General features: G+C 34.7%; 1 protein-coding gene across 7 annotated transcripts in view; it reads right to left on the bottom strand.

Annotated features, from left to right (window-relative positions):
• Aldh-III (Aldehyde dehydrogenase type III) overlaps positions 1 to 24,328 on the bottom strand; it is a 659,088-nt gene that overhangs the window by 1,421 nt on the left and 633,339 nt on the right. For 4 of the 7 annotated variants that reach the window (XM_067776411.1, XM_067776410.1, XM_067776413.1 and 1 more), the window contains 3 exons: positions 20,209 to 20,324; positions 5,313 to 5,448; positions 5,089 to 5,239 (listed from right to left, as the gene is read on the bottom strand). The exons of 1 other annotated variant lie outside the window; for it this stretch is intronic. In XM_067776411.1, coding sequence (XP_067632512.1) covers positions 5,089 to 5,239; positions 5,313 to 5,448; positions 20,209 to 20,324 — 403 coding nt within the window. Of the gene's footprint in view, positions 1 to 4,007; positions 4,123 to 5,088; positions 5,240 to 5,312; positions 5,449 to 20,208; positions 20,325 to 24,328 lie in introns of all 7 variants that reach the window. 2 more of the 7 variants (XR_010951341.1, XM_067776412.1) reach the window with 2 other exon arrangements.

Here is a 24,328-nt window from a genome sequence, read left to right as displayed (position 1 = left end):
GCTCAAGTAAGATAGAATTCAACCTACAAATGCAAATACTTAGGCAGAGGGACTAATGGTCCTTCTCAATCACTCGGGTCCTATATTTATATTCCGTCAAACACTGTCAAAACATCAGCTGTAAAAAACTTTAGTCCGATGGAGCCAGTCAATCTCTTTGTATATATTTAAATTTAAATGGCTTAAATTCAAGTATCTGTTTTTGTTATATTATCGCCAAAAAATATCCACAATTTACTCTATTTGGCCAATGCACAATGTGTTCATTTACAAAATCCATTTTACTACAATAGCAAAATAAGTAGGACATATAGAACCATTTTGAGATATAGCGAGAAAGCAATTGATTGTCTTTGCGAAGTTTAAGAGAAACTGAAAAGAAAGAAACATTTACTGGCATATTGCGATGATTTAAGGCAACTGTAGTTTTACCGTGTGATTCGCGGTTCGAATCTCGATGAAACCTTTGATAACATTCGAAATTGATTGATATGATTATGTGGCGGTTTTCGAAATGTTAAAATCGCAGTATGCCGGTAAATGTTTCTTTCTTTTCAAAAATAATGATTGAATATTCAATTATTATAAGTCGGTATTAAGCTCATGGATTCTTAAATATTAAACTACTTGAATAATTAGAAGGGGCTATTATTTCTATTGATAAATTTTACGCCTTTTTTGCACCCAACTCCTAAATTGATTTAACATCTCTGATGGCAATGAAAGTATACCAAAAAATAACCTTGGCGAAAAAGTATTTAGTACTGAATGGAAAAAAAGTGTGCATTCATTTCAAGTTTACATTCATTAAAGATTGGGAATGGTTCCTACATTTACACTCTATATTGAATTATATTTTACCATTCAATAACACACACACTTTAGCTTTGAGTTAAAGTATTTTGAGCCATTCAGGAATGGAGATTTATAATATGCAACGAAAAAATCGCAATTTTTAAAAGAATGCTGAGAGAAGGCACACACTTGATTCAATCTTTTTACAGATCTGTGTAAAACTCACTGGAAGACGGCTTATGATCACGACATGATGACGATCGAACAGAGTTGCCAAAAGTAAAATATTGCATACAAATAACTGATCATAAAATTTTACTATGGCAACTCCGATAAAATGCAACCGCGCAACTGGTTTTATGTTATGTCGGAAAGAATTGTCGGAGTGAATTTAATTTAAAAGACAAACAATTTTATTGGTGACAATTAAAATAATTATAACCAAATATATAAAGGTAAAATATGGAATACAGCGCACGTCACAAAAGACGTATTCAGAAAATGGAGAGGGAAAAGTTTGCGAGTAGATTGAAAAATGGAGAAAATGCGACGCTCCAAATTGAAACTCCAAACTATGCCGCAGGATCAGAGGTTGTGGAATTGGTCAGTTCTCCTAGCATAGCAACAGAAGGCAATCATTTTTGCCATCTTCGGAATTTAGTTTGGATGCAAAAAGATTTATGTTTTTTAGCATTTGCGTGAATAAAGAAACTAATATGATGTTTTTCTAAATTTTATGTTTTATTTTGGGTGGATTCTTCTTTAGCGATGGTTTTAAAAGTACTCTTCCATAGCTACTCCACGGAGTAATGCTTTGAGAGTACTTTCTTAAGTAATCTCCTGTAGGTACTTCATTAGGTAATCCATCGAGGGTGGTTTAACGAGTAATCTTTGGCTAGTATTCCAAGAAGTAATGTTTTGAGAGCAAGTTAGAGAGTTTAGAGAGTACTGTTCTGCAGGTATCCCATATTGTAGTTTTTCTGGAGTACTTTGGCATATGATTCTCTGTGGGTGCTCCATGGAGTTCTACAGTAAAAGTACTTTGGAAAGTACTCTCACGTATGTGTTCTAGGAATGCTCACAAACAAAGCGAGAGTGGGATCACCTACTCCTCTCCTAGGAAATCGCAATGTTAATTGGAGCACATTTTTTGTATGAATACAGATTAGTTTTGGAGCAATCCTAAAGGAGTATTCCTTACACTATTTATAGAGTACTCGCGTTTTTTGGAGGGTAATCACCGATTACCGAAGAGAAAAATTTGTGCAGGGAATCTAGTTATTTAATTACCGATTAGGAGCTACGCACGAAAATGAAGATAATCTCGTTATATGTAACTTGGTATTACGTTTGAGTCCAGTTAGAGAGCCACACTTGGGTACAAGATAAGAATAATTTTTTTCTTATTTTGTGCTTTTTAAGAAAATTTCTTTTTCTTGAGAACGCTTTGATTATGAAGTCGAGCCACTGTTTAGAAACAACGGTTGATATTTTAGAAGTATGCTAGTTATCAATATGAATGGTACTCAAGCCCGAATGCTTATCTGGTACATACTTGGCGCCATTCCTGACAGAAAAAACGCTGTGATCAAATAATTATAAAAACAAATTATGAAACTGTGATCATTTTCCTCAGAGGAAATATAATTTTTTTCATACATATGAGAGGGGAAAAAAATTCTAGTTTACCTATAAAGATATTATCTCCATGTAATTAATTTCTAATCGGAATTAAATAGCTAGATTTGCTATATAATTTTTTCTCGACGTTAATCGGTAGTTATTATCAAATGTTAGAGATGGCGATTTTTTTCCTTGACTAAAAGAATCTTCAGGGTGCCTCCTCGAAATGGAAGTACGAAATAAAAGAGGGACGTGAAAATTTGAAAGCTAATAATCTAGTTCCTAGGGATGGGACATATGTGAACGCATAGAAAGACGGTAGTAGGTTTATTGTATATTAACGCACGTGTAAACGTGGTCTTAGGAATGTTTTCAGTTTTATATTTTGCAATCAAAACAAACAAGAAGGCAAATAACTGATAGGTTTACTAGAGTTTAACCCTGCTAGATCGGCCGATTAAGCTCAGCTTAAACTTCAGTTTAACCTTCCTATACTCGCGCATTGGTCTCTGAGGCCGACGAAACAAATTTTCGTAATTATTTTTATGCACGAAAATCTGGAGAAGCAGAGCTCTATGGCTTACTTCGTTTTAGTGTACGCTATGCGTTCGTGCGAAGCGTACGTGTTGTAGCATTTGGCGCCAATCGGTCCATGAGACCGACGCGAGTATGCCCTGATTGTTATGATGAGGCTCAAAACTAAGCCAAACTTATATAAATATATACTTTGATATGTATTTTATTATTATTAAGAAGTTTATTTTGTTTTTAAGAATAAGTTCAGATTTTATTTTTGTGTTCCTATTACTTAAGAAAAATAGCTAAAATTTGAAGACTGATTTGTGATAGACCGAAAGTCTGTAAAATAATTAATAAATGAAGTACTATGCACACTCCTTTTGTTTCATTATGCCCTTAATTTTAAAATAATTATAATATTAAAAAAAAGTGTGTAAAAAAATATATTGTAGGAGGTAAGATCTATCCATCTGTGAGACCGTGCGCGAGTATAGATGTTACAATAATTGGCGCGAGTACAGGAAGGTTAAGTTAACTGAGAAGCTGCATAATCAGTTTAAGTGTAGTTTAACTGACAAACTATGTGGAACTTGTACCAAAAAACAGGGCCTTACATATTATAAAAACATAGGGCTAAACTTGGGTAATAGATACCTCGATCAATTGCCCATGTACTCGATACCTAAGAGAGTTGCTGGTACAAGATAATCGACTACGCCACTTGAACAAAGTACTCGAGTAGGTACCCATAGTTACTCGTATCGCATCAGCACTAGGTAAATATCGAGTCCTTTATGCCGTTACAAATTAGAGTTTCGTTTTTTAAACCGTTTTACGCCAAGAAATCTCCTAAAATATTTTTTTTTAGTTGTGACTGTTTTCGATTTATGGTGCATTATTTAAAAATGTTAGTTTTTGGTGCGTTAGTTTAAAGTTGTAGAATGTGCTTATACTGAAAAAAAAAAATAACAATTCAATAATTAAACGGAATCACGAGTACCAAAATAAATGTATATATGTATTTAAAACTTAGGTATATTGCATATGTAGATGTAGAAACATTTCGATACCATAATAATGAAGGAATGCCATACACCATAATTTATTTTGTTCATTAAAGTAACATCAAATGTTTGTGTGATCCGACGTGGTGAACCAGTGCTTTTAACGTGTAAATAATTTGCCCTTTAATAAGTACGAACAAAATTTTAAATTTCATATATGTAAGTATGTATTTGGTATGTATGGGAGTGTGTGATGTTAGCATGATTTAATTAGATAGATTAGCTGTGACCGAGGCGAATACATACCAGGTGGTGGCAAAGCGAATTCAACCAATTCCCCGTGCAGAAAAAAGTCAAGTCAAAAGAAAATTTTCATTGATTTCGATCAAGCCGAATCCATTCCAGGTGGTAGCAAAGCGAATTCAACCAATTCGCCGAGCACAAGAATGTCAAGTCAAAATAAAATTTTCATTGATTGCGATTAACTGACATATTAAAGTACAAGGCGCTGTATGGAAAATAATTAAGAAGAAGCAATCAGCTGTTCTGATAACAACACCTGGTACTGAATTCGCCTTGAGACGTTGTATGGAAAATAATCAAGAAAAAGCAATCAGCTATTGGATTGGCCTTGGGTAAAGACAAAAAACAAAATATTAGCGCGATTAACACATGTGGGACAGTTCAAGTTCTGTCAAGAGATAAGATAAAAAAAATAAAAATAATGCCAAATTTGTTCAAATGTCTGAAAATTTATTTTCATATTAGCACTTTTCAGAACAGGAATTTCCCTCTTGGCTCGATACTTCGTTAGCTGGTAGTAAGTAGTTTCTTATTGTTTACACAAAATTATCAAATTGAAATTTTTAATTGAGGAAACAGGTGTGAATCAGGCTATTATAATGCCAAGTAATAAATGAACAATTATGTCTAAAAGATTACTGAGAAAAATGGTAGCCGCACTATGTGTTTACTTTAAAAATACTAATTGAGATAGACGGTAATGGAAAACGAATTTTTAAAAATATCTTCTTCTTTTTCATTCCATTCGTATATCCAATTAATGGAAAAGCTTTCCGAATGCTGCAATTTTTCTCAGTACACACAATACCAGCGCTATATCCGAAATATTAAAAATTTAATTTACCTGCATATAATGATTGACTAGTACTGTTAATCCAATACCCAAACCGACAGCTAATAAATGTGTTAAATATAATTTGGGGAATGGGCGACGTTTACGCAGTAAAAGTCCCAGAATTGAGGCTTTACGATCTGAATAAGGCGGATACCGTCCACTGCAATTGAAAAGGTTTTTTGTTTTTTATTTTGAGGTTAGAAAAAAGCAAGCCCAATTAAGAAGATACTTACGAGCCAAAGAGTTCGCCCAATGCGCCCAGATCTTTTATAAGGCACGATTTTTTATGTGTAAATGTTTCAAAGCCATATTTGCCATGGTAACGTCCCATGCCGCTGGATCCAACACCACCAAAAGGCAGCGTATCAACTTGGATTAGAAAAAAATGTGTGTTAGTAGAAGTCCGTAATATAATAATATAATCTAATAATAACAAGTAAGGAAGGCTAAGTTCGGGTGTAACCGAACATTACATACTCAGTTGAGAGCTGTGGAGACAAAGTAAGGGAAAATCACCATGTTGTAAAAAGAACCTAGGGTAACCCTGGAATGTGTTTGTATGACATGTGTATTATCAAATGGAAGGTATTAAAGAGTATTTTAAGAGGAAGTGGGCCATAGTTCTATAGATGGACGCCATTTAGGGATATCGCCATAAAGGTGGACCAGGCCTGACTCTAGAATTTGTTTGTACGATATGGGTATCAAATGAAATGTGTTAATGATAATTTTAAAAGGGAGTGAGCCTAAGTTCTATAGGTGGACGCCTTTTCGAGATATCGCCATAAAGGTGGACCAGGGGTGACTCTAGAATTTATTTTGTCCGATATGGGTATCAAATGAAAGGTATTAATGAGTACTTTAAAAGGGCGTGGGCCTAAGTTCTATAGATGGACGCCTTTTCGAGATATCGCCATAAAGATGGACCAGGGGTGACTCTAGAATTTGTTTGTACGATATGAGTATCAAATGAAAGGTGGTATGAGTATTTTAAGAGGGTGCGGGCCTTAGTTCTATATGTGGACGCCTTTTCGAGATATCGCCATAAAGGTGGACCAGGGGTGACTCTAGAATTTGTTTGTACTATATGGGTATCAAATGAAAGGTGTTAATGAGTATTTTAAAAGGCAGTGGGCCTTAGTTCTATAGGTGGATGCCTTTTCGGAATATCGCCATAAAGGTGGGCCAGGGGTGACTCTAGAATTTTTTTGTACGATATGGGTATCAAATGAAAGGTGTTAATGAGTATTTTAAAAAGGAGTGGGCCTTAGTTCTTTATGTGGACGCCTTTTCGGGATATCGCCATAAACGTGGACCAGGGGTGACTTTAGAATGTGTTTGTACGATATGGGTAACAAATTAAAGGTATTAATGAGGGTTTTAAAAGGGAGTTGTATATGTGAAGGCGTTTTCGAGATATCGACCAAAATGAGGACCAGGGTGATCCAGAACATCATCTGTCGGGTACAGCTAATTTATTTATATATGTAATACCACGAACAGTATTCCTTCCAAGATACCAAGGGCTTTTGATTTCGCCCTGCAAAACTTTTTCAATTTCTTCTACTTAATATGGTAGGTGTCACACCCATTTTACCAAGTTTTTTTCTAAAGTTATATTTTGCGTCAACAGACCAATACAATTACCATGTTTCATCCCTTTTTTCGTATTTGGTATATAATTATGGCATTGTTTTTCATTTTTCGTAATTTTCGATATCGAAAAAGTGGGCGTGGTCATAGTCGCATTTCGGCCATTTTTTACACCAATACAAAGTGAGTTCAGATAAGTACGTGAACTGAGTTTAGTAAAGATATATCGATTTTTGCTCAAGTTATCGTGTTAACGGCCGAGCGGAAGGACAGACGGTCGACTGTGTATAAAAACTGGGCGTGGCTTCAACCGATTTCGCCCTTTTTCACAGAAAACAGTTATCGTCCTAGAATCTAAGCCTCTACCAAATTTCACAAGGATTGGTAAATTTTTGTTCGACTTATGGCGTTCCCCATTTTGAAATTTTCTTTTATTTTTGTATTTTGTTGCAACATATCATTACTGGAGTTGAATGTTGACATAATTTACTTATATACTGTAAAGATATTATCTTTTCTTTTAAAATTTGAATTAAAAAAAAATTTTTTTTAAAAAGTGGGCGTGGTCGTTCTCCGATTTTGCTAATTTTTATTAAACAGGCACATAGTAATAAGTGTAACGTTCCTGCCAAATTTCATCATTATATCTTCAACGACTGCCAAATTACAGCTTGCAAAACTTCTAAATTACCTTCTTCTAAAAGTGGGCGGTGCCACGCACATTGTCCAAAACTTTACTAGTTTTCTATTCTGCGTCATAAGTTCAACTCAGCTACCAAGTTTCATCGCTTAATCCGTATTTGGTAATGAATTATCGCACTTTTTCGATTTTTCGAAATTTTCGATATCGAAAAAGTGGGCGTGGTTATTGTCCGATATCGTTCATTTTAAATAACGATCTGAGATGAGTGCCCAGGAACCTACATACCAAATTTCATCAAGATACCTCAAAATTTACTCAAGTTATCGTGTTAACGGACAGACGGACGGACGGACGGACGGACATGGCTCAATCGAATTTTTTTTCGATACTGATGATTTTGATATATGGAAGCTTTTATCTATCTCGATTCCTTTATACCTGTACAACCAACCGTTATCCAATCAAAGTTAATATACTCTGTGAGCTCTACTCAACTGAGTATAATAATAATAATACACAAATGTTTAGCTAGTAAGTTCATCATGCTTTAAATATTTACAAAAATATTATATCAAAAGATGTTTCCTACAGTAAAAAACGAGTAAAAGTGCGATGCAGGTCAATTTAATATTAATATTATGGGCTCATACTTTTAGAAACATAGCCTTTTGACACCTCTTGAGCATGGTTCCGCGAAAAGACATTTTTTAATGTACACTACAAGGCAGTGTCGTTGCTTAAATAAATAAAAAAATGCAAAGCACGATAACCTCCGAATAGATAATAGGCCGAGCTACTCTTTCAATTTGTGTCGTGCCCCTTTTAATTTATCCTACAAATTGGCGGGACGGGACCTACATGTTTTATGCCGCTTAGAAAAACTTGTTTCTAATTGAAAAAAACTTGTTTCTAAATTTTTGATGTTGCTTTGACCGGGAATTGAACCCAGGATCTTTTTGTGTGGTAGGCGGACAACACCACGGCAGCCGCTATTATCTTCATTTTCGCACTCAACTCCTAATTGGTATTTTATGAACAAATTTTAGAGATGCCAAATTGTTTTCCTAGACCATCCCTAGATGGAACCACGAAGTAAAAGAGAAAGGTGAAAATTTGACACCTAATAATATAGTTCATGGGGATGGGACATATGTCAACGCATAGGCTAAAGGGCCCATTACTGATACCTAGCATAGACTTGACTTGACTTGGCATAAACTTGTCAACTTGGCCACGATTATACTCCACTTAGCGCAATCTGGCATTATAATCAGCTTTGAAATTTATTTTTAAATAAATGTCAATTTGTATGACAAAATGTCAAAATGAAATGGAAACAAACAAATTGCATCTCAAAATGTAAACGTCACTTAGAACTTACATAGAAATTCAAAATTCAACAGACTTCTAAGTCAAGATCTGTAAGTGACAGTTCTCAAGTCAAGTCTATGCTAAGTATGAGTAATGGGCCCTTAACTATTGTGGATTTATTGTAGATTAACTTAGCAACTTCCCTGTCCAATGAGTCATATGTGACTCACCAAAGCGTATTGAAATAAGTTCATGAGTAACATGTGACTCATTTCTCTATACAACTTAGAGAAGCTTTCTTGCTATGAACGTGTCGTTTATATTTGTGAATTCTATGTGAGCGTATATCAAAAGACCTAAACTTTAGGAAAATGAAAGAAAATTTTTTTTTCTGATAGTAGTCTTTTATTCGGTAGAAGAAACATGAAATGTATAAAAATTAAATACAAAAGAGAATGTTTTTATTCATTTAAATTAATGCGTGTCTTCCGTTATATCATTCCAAGCAAACGGCCTTTTTACACATTATGCACTCAGTATGGACTTGCTTTGCTTTCCAACCCAATCCCATTTGATTTTTCAATTTGATGTAGCACCCAGTGCATATTTTTCGTACGAGTTTGTTGTTAATATTTCGTCGAATTGCTTGCAGGCTATGAAAAGGAAAATGCTTTGAAGTTCCTGAAGCGCTAGAGGAAATTGAAGGCCTTTGAGGAAGGTTATGTTCAACGGTTAATGCTGCTGGTTCTAGAAAATGTCGGACTAGATATTCTTGAACTTTGTAAAACTGTCAACTTAGGCCGTCTACCAATTCGTTGTAAACGCATCTAGTGTTGACAATAGCGACTTGAAATAGCAAATCAATTGCTATCTTCTTATACCAAGTTAAGTTTTAGGTAGCGGAGAATGGAAAGATGCAAGTTGATCCGAAATATCAATCCCTTTTTTTGCTTCATTATAGTCAATTATGGAATCTGGTTTTATAACATCGCCTCTTTTTGTACGCACTTTAGACATACTATATCCATGGCATGTTGATATCATCAGTACGTCACGTTTATCGTGCCATCTTAGTACAGTATATAGATTATCTTTTTGTCTACCTATTTGGTCGCCTCTCTTTAGCTTCGCTTTTACTAGCTCCTCTGGCAAATTCCTTTTATTTTTACGTAAAGTGCCAACCAAATCAGTTTTGCGACTTTTTAGGTACCCAGCTAATGGCAAGCTTGTATAGTAGTTGTCAGCAGCAACAATACGATCTTCATCTAACAGCGATTCTGTGAGATGAACTACTGTTGATCCAAGTTTATCCAGACTTTCTAACTGCTGCGACCTTCCATCATAAACCTGGTAGGACCATGTGTAACTATTTACAGCACAGGCTTTGTATATTTTTATGACATAGCGATTGATTTTTGCCGGGTTGTAGCTTTTTATAAGCAAATTTCCACGAAACTTCAAAATAGATTCCTCAACTACTATAATATCAGAAGGTACATACATATAGGCTGTGAAAATTATTTATCACCTTATGTATAAGTGGCTCTATTTTAAGAGTTCTTTGTTCTCCAATAACGCATAATTTGACCTCTGTAAAATGCCAACATCTTAGAATTGAGGAGAACCTGTTGTATGACATATTTATTCTGTGCATAAGAGGATTATAGTAAAGCACGTCCAGTTTAGTGCTCGATTGATGGCTTAGGATTCAAACCCATATACATAATAACTCCAAAAAATAATTTCAACTCCTCTCTGCTGACATCTTTCCACCTCGTCATTCGACTAAATTGTGCAGTGCGTACTTCCTTCAATAACTGAGCGTAATTATTAGTGTGAATAAACATTTCTTCAATTAAATCATCAGGTATAAAATAAGAATGGATTTTCTCCAAACTAATTCTTCCATCTTCAGTAATAGCGGAAATATTTTGTACACCGTGACTACCTGTAAATATTTCTCTCCCCAAAGCCAAAACGCCTCTATTCCATTGCAAATTCGGTGCGTTAGATGTCACTTCTATTTTGCCTAATTGTTATAATATTTGCAATTTCCTCTATATCATCCAGGCATGCTTAACGAACGAAACGATATCATTTCGTTACGATAATCAACGCTAATAAACGAAACGAAGTCACTTCGTTTCGTTTATTAACGTTAAGATCGTCAAATCAACGTTAATTTGTCGTTCTTAACGTTAATAAACGAAACGAAATGACTTCGTTTCGTTTATTAACGTTGATTATCGTAACGAAATGATATCGTTTCGTTCGTAAAGCATGCCTGATATCATCGTATTCTTCATCACTGGGGAGGTATTCTTCATCACTTCCATCACTAAATGCTTCATCATCAGAGTTTTCTAAATATCGGGTCAGTTCTTCTGTCGTAAATCTTTTGTTAGCCATTTTCTCCAATTTTATTATATACTTCTAACTTCAATTAAACAAAAAAGGACACCAATACACGCTTTTGACATTTATATATCAATTTACCCTTATTCTGACTCGAAAACTTATCTGTCATGCAAATTATTTCTTATGGTCCTATATGTTCACAGGTGACTTATTGAACGTGGTAAATAAAATAGCCAAAATAAGGTAAATATATGTAAAATTATTTATAAAAATAATATTTTATAATATATGTATATTCATATTACTCAGTCAAGCAATACAAAAAACTAGTGGGCGTTGGGCCTTGTCAAACCGCTTTGTATGGGACAGGGAAGTTGTTAAGACCAAATCAGGACAATTCAGTAGTGTCCGACCGATTAATCGGCATCGGCATCAGCATCGGCCGGTATAGGATCTTAAAATTGATTTCTGATACTTTATCATCAACTTTCGACATTTTTTTCTACAGCTTGCAGAGAATTAAAAATAAAATCATACAAATTTCATACTAAAGAAACAATACATCTGACTTAAATCTTCTACTTTGTTAGACTTAAATTGACTGGACTTCAAAAGTGTTGGTCACAAAGTTTCGAAATATGCTAAGCAAACAGACAGGAAAAATGATTGTTAGCTGCGCTAAGAGTTAAGCACTAAAATAAGTATAGCTTATATAACTGAAATGATAAAAAAAAATTACTTATGAAGCGTTTGATTATTTGTGATAAATATTTTTTGATCAGCTAGGGATTCAAGTTTAACTTTTTGTTGCTTCCCTGGATTATTTATTTTGGATTAGTGTAGGCACAGTGAGTATGCGTTCTATTTTTTAAAAATAAAAGCGAGCAAAAAAGAAAACATAGGCCCATATGGAATATAAAAGAAGAAATATGACAGATCAAAGGAACTTTTTGCAATACTATTTATTACACCACCAATTTGTTGTACATGTAGTTGTTGGTGTAGCTGCGCCCAAGGCGAATTCAGTACCAGGTGTTATTATCCCAACAGCTGATTGCTTCTCTTGATTATTTTCCATACAACGACTTTAACTTTAATATGTCAGTCAAGGCGAATTCATTGCAGGTGGTGTTATCCCATCAGCTGATTGCTTCTTCTTGATAATTTTCCATACAAAGCCTTGTACAACAAAATGTCAGTTAATCGAAATCTATGAAAAATTTCTTTTGACTTGACATTCATCTGCACGGCGAATTGATTGAATTCGCTTTGCCACCACCTGGTATAGATTCGCCTTGATGTCAGTTAATCGAAATCAATGAAAATCTTTCTTTTCTCTTGACATTCTTCTGCACGGTGAATTGGTTGAATAGGCTTTGCCACCACCTGGTATGGATTCGCCTTGGAACTTTTAAGCTATCTTTACTTAAATGTTTTGGAGAAAAATTTAATCAAAAACATAGCAGACGGTCAAGATGTCAAAAATTTTTCCGGTATAGAGATTCTATACGACTTTTACTCATTAACAACAGTTTTTCAAACAATTTTTTTTTTGCCAATATCCTCTGAGTAAAAATTTTTCCTAAACGTCATTAATAAATCGCGTACCTATGACAAATTATCCAAAACTCTGCCGTATAAAGTGTCCAATGGACACGGCTAAATTTTTCCCAAAATCATAAAGCTGTTGATATTACATCGCTTAGTATACAGAGAAGATATACGTATGTATTTGTAAGTCTTACATCGAAAAAAGGACTATAGGGCTTAAATCTTCATAATGCAGTTTAAACCTATAAAAGGAGCCTGCCCAGTTTTGGCTTGGAGTATATAGCAACAACGGTATAAAAATCGGCTTGAGATTGCGAAATGTTCATAACGTTTTCGGGCTTTTAACCTCTTTTAAATAGTTGTAATTACTCCGGCATTAAAAGTGATGTTGCACAGTGTTATTCAATACTTAAAAATTAAATTAAATTAAAAATAAATTAAATTTGAAAAAACCGCAATTGATGTTTATAAGCACATGCAAAACATGTATAAATATGTACATCTTTATGTATTTAGTTACGAATATTTATATGGTACCAAATCATGGAAGTGGTGTGTTTAGGTTGAAAAGGTTTTTAACTTATGTGCAAGAAAATTAGAAATTTTATCTCGGTTTTCGATTAACATAAGATTTAAGAAATTTAGTTAAATTCATTGCTCTTAAAACTTTATCGTAAGAAAAATGCTTGTAAAATCAATTCGGAAACGCGTCCAAAACCCATCAAATGAAATACAACCAAGTCAAAAAACATATAAAAAGAGATAGGCCCGTAATCATAGTGGCGGACTAAAATACTTTTTAGTTAAAATCTTGCCTAAATTAAAAATGGGATTTATAATTTTGGTCTGTCATAGACATATTAAACACAGTTTTCAGCTAAAATAAGCATGGACAGGGTATCCGCATGAAAAAAGGTATTGATTGGCGCTATGAAGAAATTTTATAGAAATTTTACCCTGTCCCTTACAACCGTGGTTACTTGACTCCATGTATAAAAAATGGTAATTTTTTACGTGAGACAAACTCTTACAATAGCACAAAAATTGTCAAAGGAGTACCTGAAAACGCGTTTTGATCATAATCCGGTGGCGGATAATTATCATTCAATTCTATTTAAAAGTTATTAGCAAACGTTTTGTAAAAATTCGCTGTTTTTTATCAGCTATCAATTTAAAATTGAGTGCACAATCTTTTAATTGAACATTAAATTTACTTAATTTCGTTCTTAAAAAATTATTTAATTCTGGCAACATAAACGAATAAGTAGTTAAAGCGGATTTGGGCTTCTTAAAGCAAAGGAAGAAACAAGGCTATCCACTCATACACTAGTTTTCATGTTGAATAGTTTATATGGTTTGTAATAATGTTCTAAATAAAAGTTGTTTGCATTAAGGCAGATGTGACGTCCAAAATGATGCAAATCTTAAATGTTAGGTGGTTCTAACCGTTAAAGCCATTTAATTTAATATACCCGAAACCGAATAGGGATATCTCTAACCTCGATACTAATAATCAGGTTAAACCAAATTTAGGTTTGCATTCGCAAAGTCATCATAATAAAGGGAGTTTAGTAAAGTTTTCCATAGGAAAGAAGTGACCTAGAATGTTGAGCCATTGTACATGGACCTGCAAAGTTTAAATCCCTTTTACATTAGAAAATCATTGAATTCAAGTAGATCATGACATAGACTAAGAGGGAGATAATGGGGGGAAGTAGTTCAGCAGCGCCCGTACGAAGCAGCTCTTAAAATGTTTGTTGCTAATTCTTGTTGAATTCCATGTTTTATTTCTAGCTTTCTTTTAAGAGGAATTGACAAATGTAAAGGGGAATAGAAGACACAAAACGAAATGCCAGCTGAATTGAATTCAAGAATTCTGTAATGTAATTCAATAATTAGAAGTCGGAAATAAGAAATTGTTCTTTTATTAATAGATATGCACAAAAAATCGAGTAATTACCCTCAAACGGCTGCGAAACTGGTGAAAATTGAATCAGCGGAAAACGCCTTTTTAGTTAATTCTTTTCTGTGTACAATAATATCACCAAAATTACATCAACCACATGAAAGTCTTGAATTTTTTTTTGCAAAAATATCTTGACAGAGTACAAGTATTACTTTGCCGCCTTCGGGTTATTGCTTCCGAAATTAAAGCGCGTCATTTGACACCTCTCCCGAAATTGTTTGACATGAATTAAAAATCGACGCCTGTGGTAAATAATTCCTTCCATTGAATATTTATTTCTAAATTTAATGCCAAAATCAGTATAGGATGCTACTTTTTACTCAAAAGATACTAAAATATCAAAACTCACAAATATCTTTGAATGCGGAATAGTCTTAATTAAAGATTTCGCATATATGGAGCCAAGTAACCATCGCACATTTTAAAATTGTGTAATTTTCGTCACAAACATATTAATACGCATTCTAGGTATAATAAATTAGCTGCTCCTGGCGTATATTTGCTTGTTGTGGAAGCCTTTTTCACTTCCATTTAAGTTCATCGCGTTTAAACAGCAGACCACCAACTTAAAACCTATTTTAAAAAATTTAAATCGGGCTCATGTCATTTTAAATTAAAATACTTTTTTAGAGATAAAATAGTGTTTAAGTTGACTATAACAGACTTAAAATGATATTTAATTTAGAACCATGTTTAAATCAATAAAACTCTATACTATGATTACGGGCCATAAGCTTTAACTCATGATTGTGAATTCATACAAGTGGCGAATGTTTGATAAAAACGTTCACAATAGTAAACAGCCTGGATCACCTGTTTAAGCGCTGTTCGATTACTTAAATAATTTACTCAATAGTGTTTTTCAAATATTTTTGTAGACGACTGGTATATTGCATTACTTACATATTTTAAAACGCATGTTTAATTGGCTACTCATATTTTGTCTATTAACTAGATTTTAGAAATGAATATTAAAATGTAGTCTGGTTTTCTGCAGACAAATTTAAAAGAAAAGCTGATTTGACAAACAAATGGGCAATGCACTTCAATTTAATAACAGCGAGCGAAAAACAAACCTTTCTTCCATTCTCTGGCCAAAGAGGATAAATACAATAAGAGCCGTCACTCGTTATTTTTTTGGCATTTACTCGATGTACACTGAGAGGTAGTCGCTACTTTTTTTTTGGGCGAGATGTTTATAAATGATCTGCCTATGGATATAAAAAGTTGCAACCAAATAACAGTATTTAAAACAAAATTATATGAATATTGTAAAACCTTAGCTATAAGATAAAAAACTGTAATATTTTCAAATTTACGAATTAGGCTTCTGGCCGTAATAAATAAATAATCTAATCTATACATTTTCGTGGGGTATTTTTGTTTATTTCTCGACTGCATTTAATTAACTTATTTAATTCTCTTTCCAAAAATCACAGTTGCACAAGGGGCCTACACGGCATGGATAAATGCGAGACAATTAAAAATGTCCAGCGAGATACTCGCCACAAAATAACGAGTGACGGCTCTTATTATATTTATCCTCTTTGCTCTGGCCATTCGAGACAGCCGTTCTCCCTGTCAGCTATTATTTGACAGGTAGGTAGGTATGGCAATGGAGGAATAGAAAGATGTTTCACTTGTATGAATTCACAATGCTCATGACGGTACAAACTCGTTCATCAACGTTTTTTCCCACCGCTATATTCAAAGCGGTGAACATAATTTCAAATTTGAAAGTATTTTTAAAATAAACATAATTTTTGAAGCTAAGTTCATTTCAATATGTTTTTTCGCTCATACGCATTTAAGATAATAATAAAAAAACAAGCTCAAGGCCTAACAATAATTTTTTATCATTATTATTGTTATGATAAATTTTTTCTTAATTGAAAAAATTTTTAAATTAGAATAGAAGAAAGAAAAAATTTAGACAACTGCCAAAGCTCGTTGTATAGATCCATTTCGGGAACTGCTAAATTCCTTCATCGGCAACGTTTAGGCGCCGCTGCTATAACCATTCAGCCATCACAGCGGTTTTTTGTTTGTCTTCATTAATCCTACTTCTATTCTGGTTCGTGCCAATTTATATTCACAACACTGCGACATCTGTTGCAGAATGGCTGTGAAAATTGGACTTGTTTGTTGGCAATGCTGCCATAGTGTCATATTTTATTGACACTTTTTCCCCGTGCTCTGGGATGTATTAACAATTTTTGTTGTTATATCGGCCTACTGATTTTAAGATCGCGGATTCGAATCGAGCTCAAGGCCTAACAATAATTTTTTATCATTATTATTGTTATGATAAATTTTTTCTTAATTGAAAAATTTTTTAAATTAGAATAGAAGAAAGAAAAAATTTAGACAACTGCCAAAGCTCGTTGTATAGATCCATTTCGGGAACTGCTAAATTCCTTCATCGGCATTGTTTAGGCGCCGCTGCTATAACCATTCAGCCATCACAGCGGTTTTTTGTTTGTCTTCATTAATCCTACTTCTATTCTGGTTCGTGCCAATTTATATTCACAACACTGCGACATCTGTTGCAGAATGGCTGTGAAAATTGGACTTGTTTGTTGGCAATGCTGCCATAGTGTCATATTTTATTGACACTTTTCCCCGTGCTCTGGGATGTATTAACAATTTTTGTTGTTATATCGGCCTACTGATTTTAAGATCGCGGGTTCGAATCGAGCTCAAGGCCTAACAATAATTTTTTATCATTATTATTGTTATGATAAATTTTTTCTTAATTGAAAAAATTTTTAAATTAGAATAGAAGAAAGAAAAAATTTAGACAACTGCCAAAGCTCGTTGTATAGATCCATTTCGGGAACTGCTAAATTCCTTCATCGGCAACGTTTAGGCGCCGCTGCTATAACCATTCAGCCATCACAGCGGTTTTTTGTTTGTCTTCATTAATCCTACTTCTATTCTGGTTCGTGCCAATTTATATTCACAACACTGCGACATCTGTTGCAGAATGGCTGTGAAAATTGGACTTGTTTGTTGGCAATGCTGCCATAGTGTCATATTTTATTGACACTTTTTCCCCGTGCTCTGGGATGTATTAACAATTTTTGTTGTTATATCGGCCTACTGATTTTAAGATCGCGGATTCGAATCGAGCTCAAGGCCTAACAATAATTTTTTATCATTATTATTGTTATGATAAATTTTTTCTTAATTGAAAAATTTTTTAAATTAGAATAGAAGAAAGAAAAAATTTAGACAACTGCCAAAGCTCGTTGTATAGATCCATTTCGGGAACTGCTAAATTCCTTCATCGGCATTGTTTAGGCGCCGCTGCTATAACCATTCAGCCATCACAGCGGTTTTTTGTTTGTCTTCATTAATCCTACTTCTATTCTGGTTCGTGCCAATTTATATTCACAACACTGCGACATCTGTTGCAGAATGGCTGTGAAAATTGGACTTGTTTGTTGGCAATGCTGCCATAGTGTCATATTTTATTGACACTTTTCCCCGTGCTCTGGGATGTATTAACAATTTTTGTTGTTATATCGGCCTACTGATTTTAAGATCGCGGGTTCGAATCGAGCTCAAGGCCTAACAATAATTTTTTATCATTATTATTGTTATGATAAATTTTTTCTTAATTGAAAAAATTTTTAAATTAGAATAGAAGAAAGAAAAAATTTAGACAACTGCCAAAGCTCGTTGTATAGATCCATTTCGGGAACTGCTAAATTCCTTCATCGGCAACGTTTAGGCGCCGCTGCTATAACCATTCAGCCATCACAGCGGTTTTTTGTTTGTCTTCATTAATCCTACTTCTATTCTGGTTCGTGCCAATTTATATTCACAACACTGCGACATCTGTTGCAGAATGGCTGTGAAAATTGGACTTGTTTGTTGGCAATGCTGCCATAGTGTCATATTTTATTGACACTTTTTCCCCGTGCTCTGGGATGTATTAACAATTTTTGTTGTTATATCGGCCTACTGATTTTAAGATCGCGGGTTCGAATCGAGCTCAAGGCCTAACAATAATTTTTTATCATTATTATTGTTATGATAAATTTTTTCTTAATTGAAAAAATTTTTAAATTAGAATAGAAGAAAGAAAAAATTTAGACAACTGCCAAAGCTCGTTGTATAGATCCATTTCGGGAACTGCTAAATTCCTTCATCGGCAACGTTTAGGCGCCGCTGCTATAACCATTCAGCCATCACAGCGGTTTTTTGTTTGTCTTCATTAATCCTACTTCTATTCTGGTTCGTGCCAATTTATATTCACAACACTGCGACATCTGTTGCAGAATGGCTGTGAAAATTGGACTTGTTTGTTGGCAATGCTGCCATAGTGTCATGAGCGAAAAAAAAACATGCGAAAATGAAAAATTTAAATTTCGCGGGTCGTCTGCCATAAGTGTTCGTAGTTTCCAACAAAGCGGTGCCACTGAAAACGGTGAGTATAACGGCCGCTCTTTTTAGCGGTCGTAATAAAGCGGCACCGCTTTTGTAGGGAACCAAACCTTAACACACATTCTCATTGAAGAACTCATAACAAATAACGTAATGGATTACAGCAGTTACTACACCTACTATGGTTATATTACAACTGAGAAGTGTTTTTTTGTATGACACTCGTATTTCCAAAACTCGAGCTGCTAGAAAAAATTTTGGGGCAGATTCGAAATCACAGAAAAACTACATGCATCAGACAATAAGTGCTATTTTGCCCATCAGTGTAATAAATTTGTAGTTTTGATGCAATAAAGGGTTGGTGTAGTCCAAAAGTGCGAAAGACGATTTTTTTTGGTGTACACCCTGTAATAATAGTTCTATAAACCATGTCAGAAATGCGATAAATTTTCCATATAAAATATATGCGATTATCAATAACCGGGTCGACATTAAAAACACGTCACCAAATTTCGAGAGAGGTATCAAAGCATGCGTTTTAAACCTAATAATAATCGTTCAATGGCCGCTATTGAAAATATTTTTCTGTCAGAAGCTATGTGAAAAAAACAAGTGCACTCCTTGTTGTGGTTCTTGCATTTTTCATATTTCGCTTTAAAAACGAAATCCGAAATTGATAGAGATAAATATCAGGATCACAACGTCGTTGTAGCATTTGAATGATAAATTTTGATAGGGACATGGATTAGTGTTCATTGGAACTCAACTAATAACAGTGAACAACTGCAACTTAAAGGGCCAATTAAACTTCCTTAACCCCAACGCCATAGTCGTAACCATACCCATATCCATCTCCAATGGACCGATTAATGGTGCCTTAACCTAAAAATCGTGAAAATTTCATAAAAGTGAAGAAAACGCAAAGAATTACAAATATACTCCACAAAAATCTTAGTCATAACGTATCCAAAACAATGAATAAAATCTACAAAAAGTTATTAAATCCATCAACTCAAATATTTTTAGGTTATGGATATGGCGAGAAACCAAAAACCAATTGGTTGGCTATGGTATGGTTATGGCTTTAGCGTTATGGTATGGCACCATTAATCGATTACATTTATTTCCATAAGGTTGGTTCGATCAGCTGTTTTATCTGGTTATGGATAAGTCACCATTAATTGGCCCTTAATTTTCCACCTCCATGATTTTGTGGCATATATGTATGTTTTAGAAATGAGCTACACTCGCTTAATGAAATGAAGACACACATCCAAATATATTATAAAGAAAAGTAAAGCAAAAGCTTGAATACCTCCACAATGCATTAACGTCTCATTGCTGCTAAATCCACCGCTTGTTGTGTTATCCTTAATTTCATTAATTACTTTGGAGTTATCGGAGAATACGTAGATCACTAAAGGGTTTTCCCTAATTTATATACAAAAATTCATAATTTCCTTTTATGGTACAGTATCAACGTCAAAAATGAAATGTATGTACATTAAGCTGCGACTTTTTAATATGGCAAGAACCCTCATGAAATTGTCAATACCTAATACTATCTACAAACACACACCAAATTGGAGATTTATACCATTTGTGCAATTTATTACGTAATTTATCATATAATAAATTGCCAATTTAAAAAAAATTGCGTAATACTAGGTTCAAACACACACCAAATTGGCAATTTATACCATTTGGGCAATTTATTACGAAATTTGTCATATAATAAATTGTAATAATAAATTGCCAATTGAAAAAAAATTGCGTAATAAATTATTTCAAACTGCAACCTTGTAAAGTGTGTTTATTCAGTAGATTTAAACGTCAGTTACGCATGGCTCAACTATATGGTTGGCTCATCTCATCAGTTGGTTTTATTTTTTTCATTTCACTGGAGTAGGGATTGTCCAAAGATGATGGCAAACTCAAAATGAAACCAAAACATTGAACACATTTTTTTACAACACACAAAAATTTCAAAGTTTTATGTTTTTATTCTATTCCATTCGCCTAATACCAACACGCACATTTTGAAAGTCTGAACAAAGGTATGTTGTTGCTGTAGAGATGACCAGCTATCAAATTACTATTCCGTAAGCTAAATTGACTCATATGAACACCACTCAATTTAAATCGAAATTGCCTCAACCTTTAACCTCAAATTATCTTTCTGTTTGAACATAGTATAAGAAAGAAACGTAGTTTAAGCAATTCCCTTATAACTGAACTATATCAATTCTGAAACATCAGAAATTGGAATTTTAGTGGAGGGTTCTGCCATGTAGTACAAATACAACGAAATAGGCGCACCCTAATGTACATATACATATATACATATATACATTGAATGAAGACAACTGAATAATGGAAATAATGGCGATGGTGATGGAAAATGTCATGCCTCGAGAAGAATTAAAAAAAAAAATGACATATATTAAAAAATCACGATTATTCAAATACATATGTATGAATGAAGTAATTAAATAATAAAGATTTTTTCGTAAGGAGACAAATTTTTAATAAAATCCTACAACCGCAATCGTTAATTTAAGAGTGGGTTATCAAAAAAGGTCTGAATTCGTTGATTGACAGCATCACAAGAAAACCATCGCTTAAATGCTAAGATCTCGTTGAGGGACAGGCATCTAAGATTATTAGTTAAACACATTTTTTGAGCTTTCGATGATTCGAGAAAGACGACGACTCAGAGAAAAGTGAGATGGGGTACGCCATAGGGGGTATTATTTCTCCCCTGTTTGGGTCGTGGTAATGAGCGACCTGCTTCAGGAACTTGAGGGTAGAGGTTGATAAGTGGTGGCCGATGATGCGGCGATTTAGGAAGAGTTACTGAACACATTCAGGAATATTTTACACAGTTACCGAGGTAGATGGTCCGAATCATGCGGGTTAACTGTCAATCCTAGCAAAACGGAAGACTACGATTGTCATGTGGATGGGCAATTAGCAAATGCTAAATTGGCTGTGCGATATGGTGGTACGGTCAAATGATGAGAAGCTGTGCAGCGATTGACGATTACTGGAATAAGCGGGCTCTGCGTACGAAACCTTCAATGCAACGCAACGCCTGGCGGCCTATACGGCTTTGTGATGCACGATATAAGCTTGTGAATTACGAGATCTCCAGCATTCCGACCGACTTCATCTAAGTGAGCTTTCCTTTAACTGGACAGCTGCCACACTACCCAACTTGTGCCAACTACCTAATGCTCATTTCTCTTGTGTTGTATTGGCACTTGGGTTTGTATCGTGTGTTACGATTTAAATCAAAATAGCTCTGAAATTGTGAGTGCGAATAACGATATATGTGAACCAGAAACTTCGCGTACTAGTTAGATTTGTAATTCATCATAATTTGTATAAATATTTTGACAGTTTCCTTTTTATAAATTGAGTGAATAATGGCTTCCGATACGAATCGTAAAGCACGATACGGGTCCTGGTTCTGAACTAAGTAAGCTGGACACTTTGATTGAATTCCGACTATGCTGCATTGTTTAGGTCTCCAGCTAAATAATCTTAAATTAAATCGCATCAATATAAACTTGCTCAATAGTTCGTATCTTGCGCCACCTGGTCGAATTATGCTCCAAATTTCATGTCTCCAGCGCCCGGAAATTTAGTTAAATTTTCAGATTGCAAATTTCGCTCAAGCTAAATATTACGATTCGTGCCCTCCAGCGGGTTAGAGGGCTTAGAATATACCCGCGGCAGGTATGCTTGTCGCAAGAGGCGACTAAAATACCAAATTGAGGCAAAGGGTTATGTAGTGCAACCCTTTCAAGGTGTTGCCAGTGCAATATATAGCTTCTCCAACCCAATTGCCAACCTCACCTAGCCGTGGCGAATCCTGTTTCTTTAACAGTCGAGGCTCTGGAAACCTCACGTTCCTCATCAACCCAGGGGTGGGAGGGCGGTATGGCCTAGAAGGTTTCATGTGGTCACCTGTTACCATCGTTCCAGAGATGGTCGGGTTGGTACTTTAATGGTGCTTATTATGCATCCGGCAAAGGACCATCAAGGCCTTCGAGGAGTGTCCTTATCGCTACAACAACAACAACATTACGATCCGTGCTCCACCTAGCAGATTTTTGCCTTATGTTGTATTGAATTATGCTACAAGTGTTAATTATTTACTCAGCGAGGATCGATATCAAAAATGTTCCCTGGTTTACACCAATTTCCTAAAATCTCGATCCGAGTCGCACCACTACCAAAATATTCCAAAAAAAAGGTACAATTGTCGCATGTCGCTTTATTATAAGAGCACCTCCATATCAAAACGCAATAATTACAATTGAAAACTGTAATGTCTTAGTACAAATCCAAATCTTTAATGAGAAATTTTAAGACAGGCAAACCAATTAGATATCCTTAAACTTTTCATAAACTATCTTGAAGATATTGAAAAGAAGAACGTGATTATATCCAAAACCGAAAAAAAGTTTCAAGTGCACTTATTTCGTATCGATATGGAACTCCTCAAAAAATATCACTGTGTTGGTCTTATTCATATGAGCGGGCGTCTTTTTCCTGTGTGACCTATCCCCACAAAATGTCTCAGGACTTGTCTATCATTGATATGTATATCAAAATCTTTCAAGTCGTAAACAGAAACGACTGATTGCCAGGGCGTATACGCAACCAATCAATATGTAATGGACAAGAGGACAAAATTTTATATTGTGACGAATGAATATTAGCATCACTAAGTGATACTAACATCACTAAGCGGTTGTTAAATGAAGGTATAACAACAATAAAGCAAGCTGCCTCTTTTGTGTACGTAAACAAATCAATCATCATTTACGCACCTACATACAAGGCGAGGGAGAGATACTCACAAGCGCATGTAGTCATCGGCCGAAGTGGTGCTCACATATACACACGCAAATGGCTACAAACTACAAATATATATGTATATGACTGGTAACCAAGTATGAAGTTCACGAAATTACTAGACCTTAGGGGAAAGGGGTGAACGAGGAAACAGAGAGTGTAAAAGCAGGGCAAGCTGAGGCATGACTAAGCAGTTTGATTTAAGCACGCTATTGGTTGTGAAGTATAAGTGTTATTGTGAAGTACTTTCAAAGTAGTCTAACAAAGACCATTTTGCATTATTGAATATTGGAGTTGTGTATTCAGCAGATAAGCGATTCGAACGTTAGCAGAAGATTTGGAATAAGCAGAATTTCCCGAAATTCGTTACAATATGTTTTGATGAATCAAAATCCATTTTGGAGACATTTAGTCAGCGTTCTGGAAGAAGGATGTATATTTTGAGGGGTCTTATGCAGAGAGTGCGCACCTTATGTTGGGCCTTTAATGCATCCAAAGTGATATGGATAAGGTCTTCAAAAGATTCAAAGTTTTCAATATTTTCATTAACGTCTTGACAAAATTTGTTT

The sequence above is a fragment of the Eurosta solidaginis genome, chromosome 3, assembly GCF_040869045.1.
Source record: "Eurosta solidaginis isolate ZX-2024a chromosome 3, ASM4086904v1, whole genome shotgun sequence".
NCBI lineage: Eukaryota > Metazoa > Arthropoda > Insecta > Diptera > Tephritidae > Eurosta > Eurosta solidaginis.
This window is presented reverse-complemented; position numbering and strand designations above follow the sequence as displayed.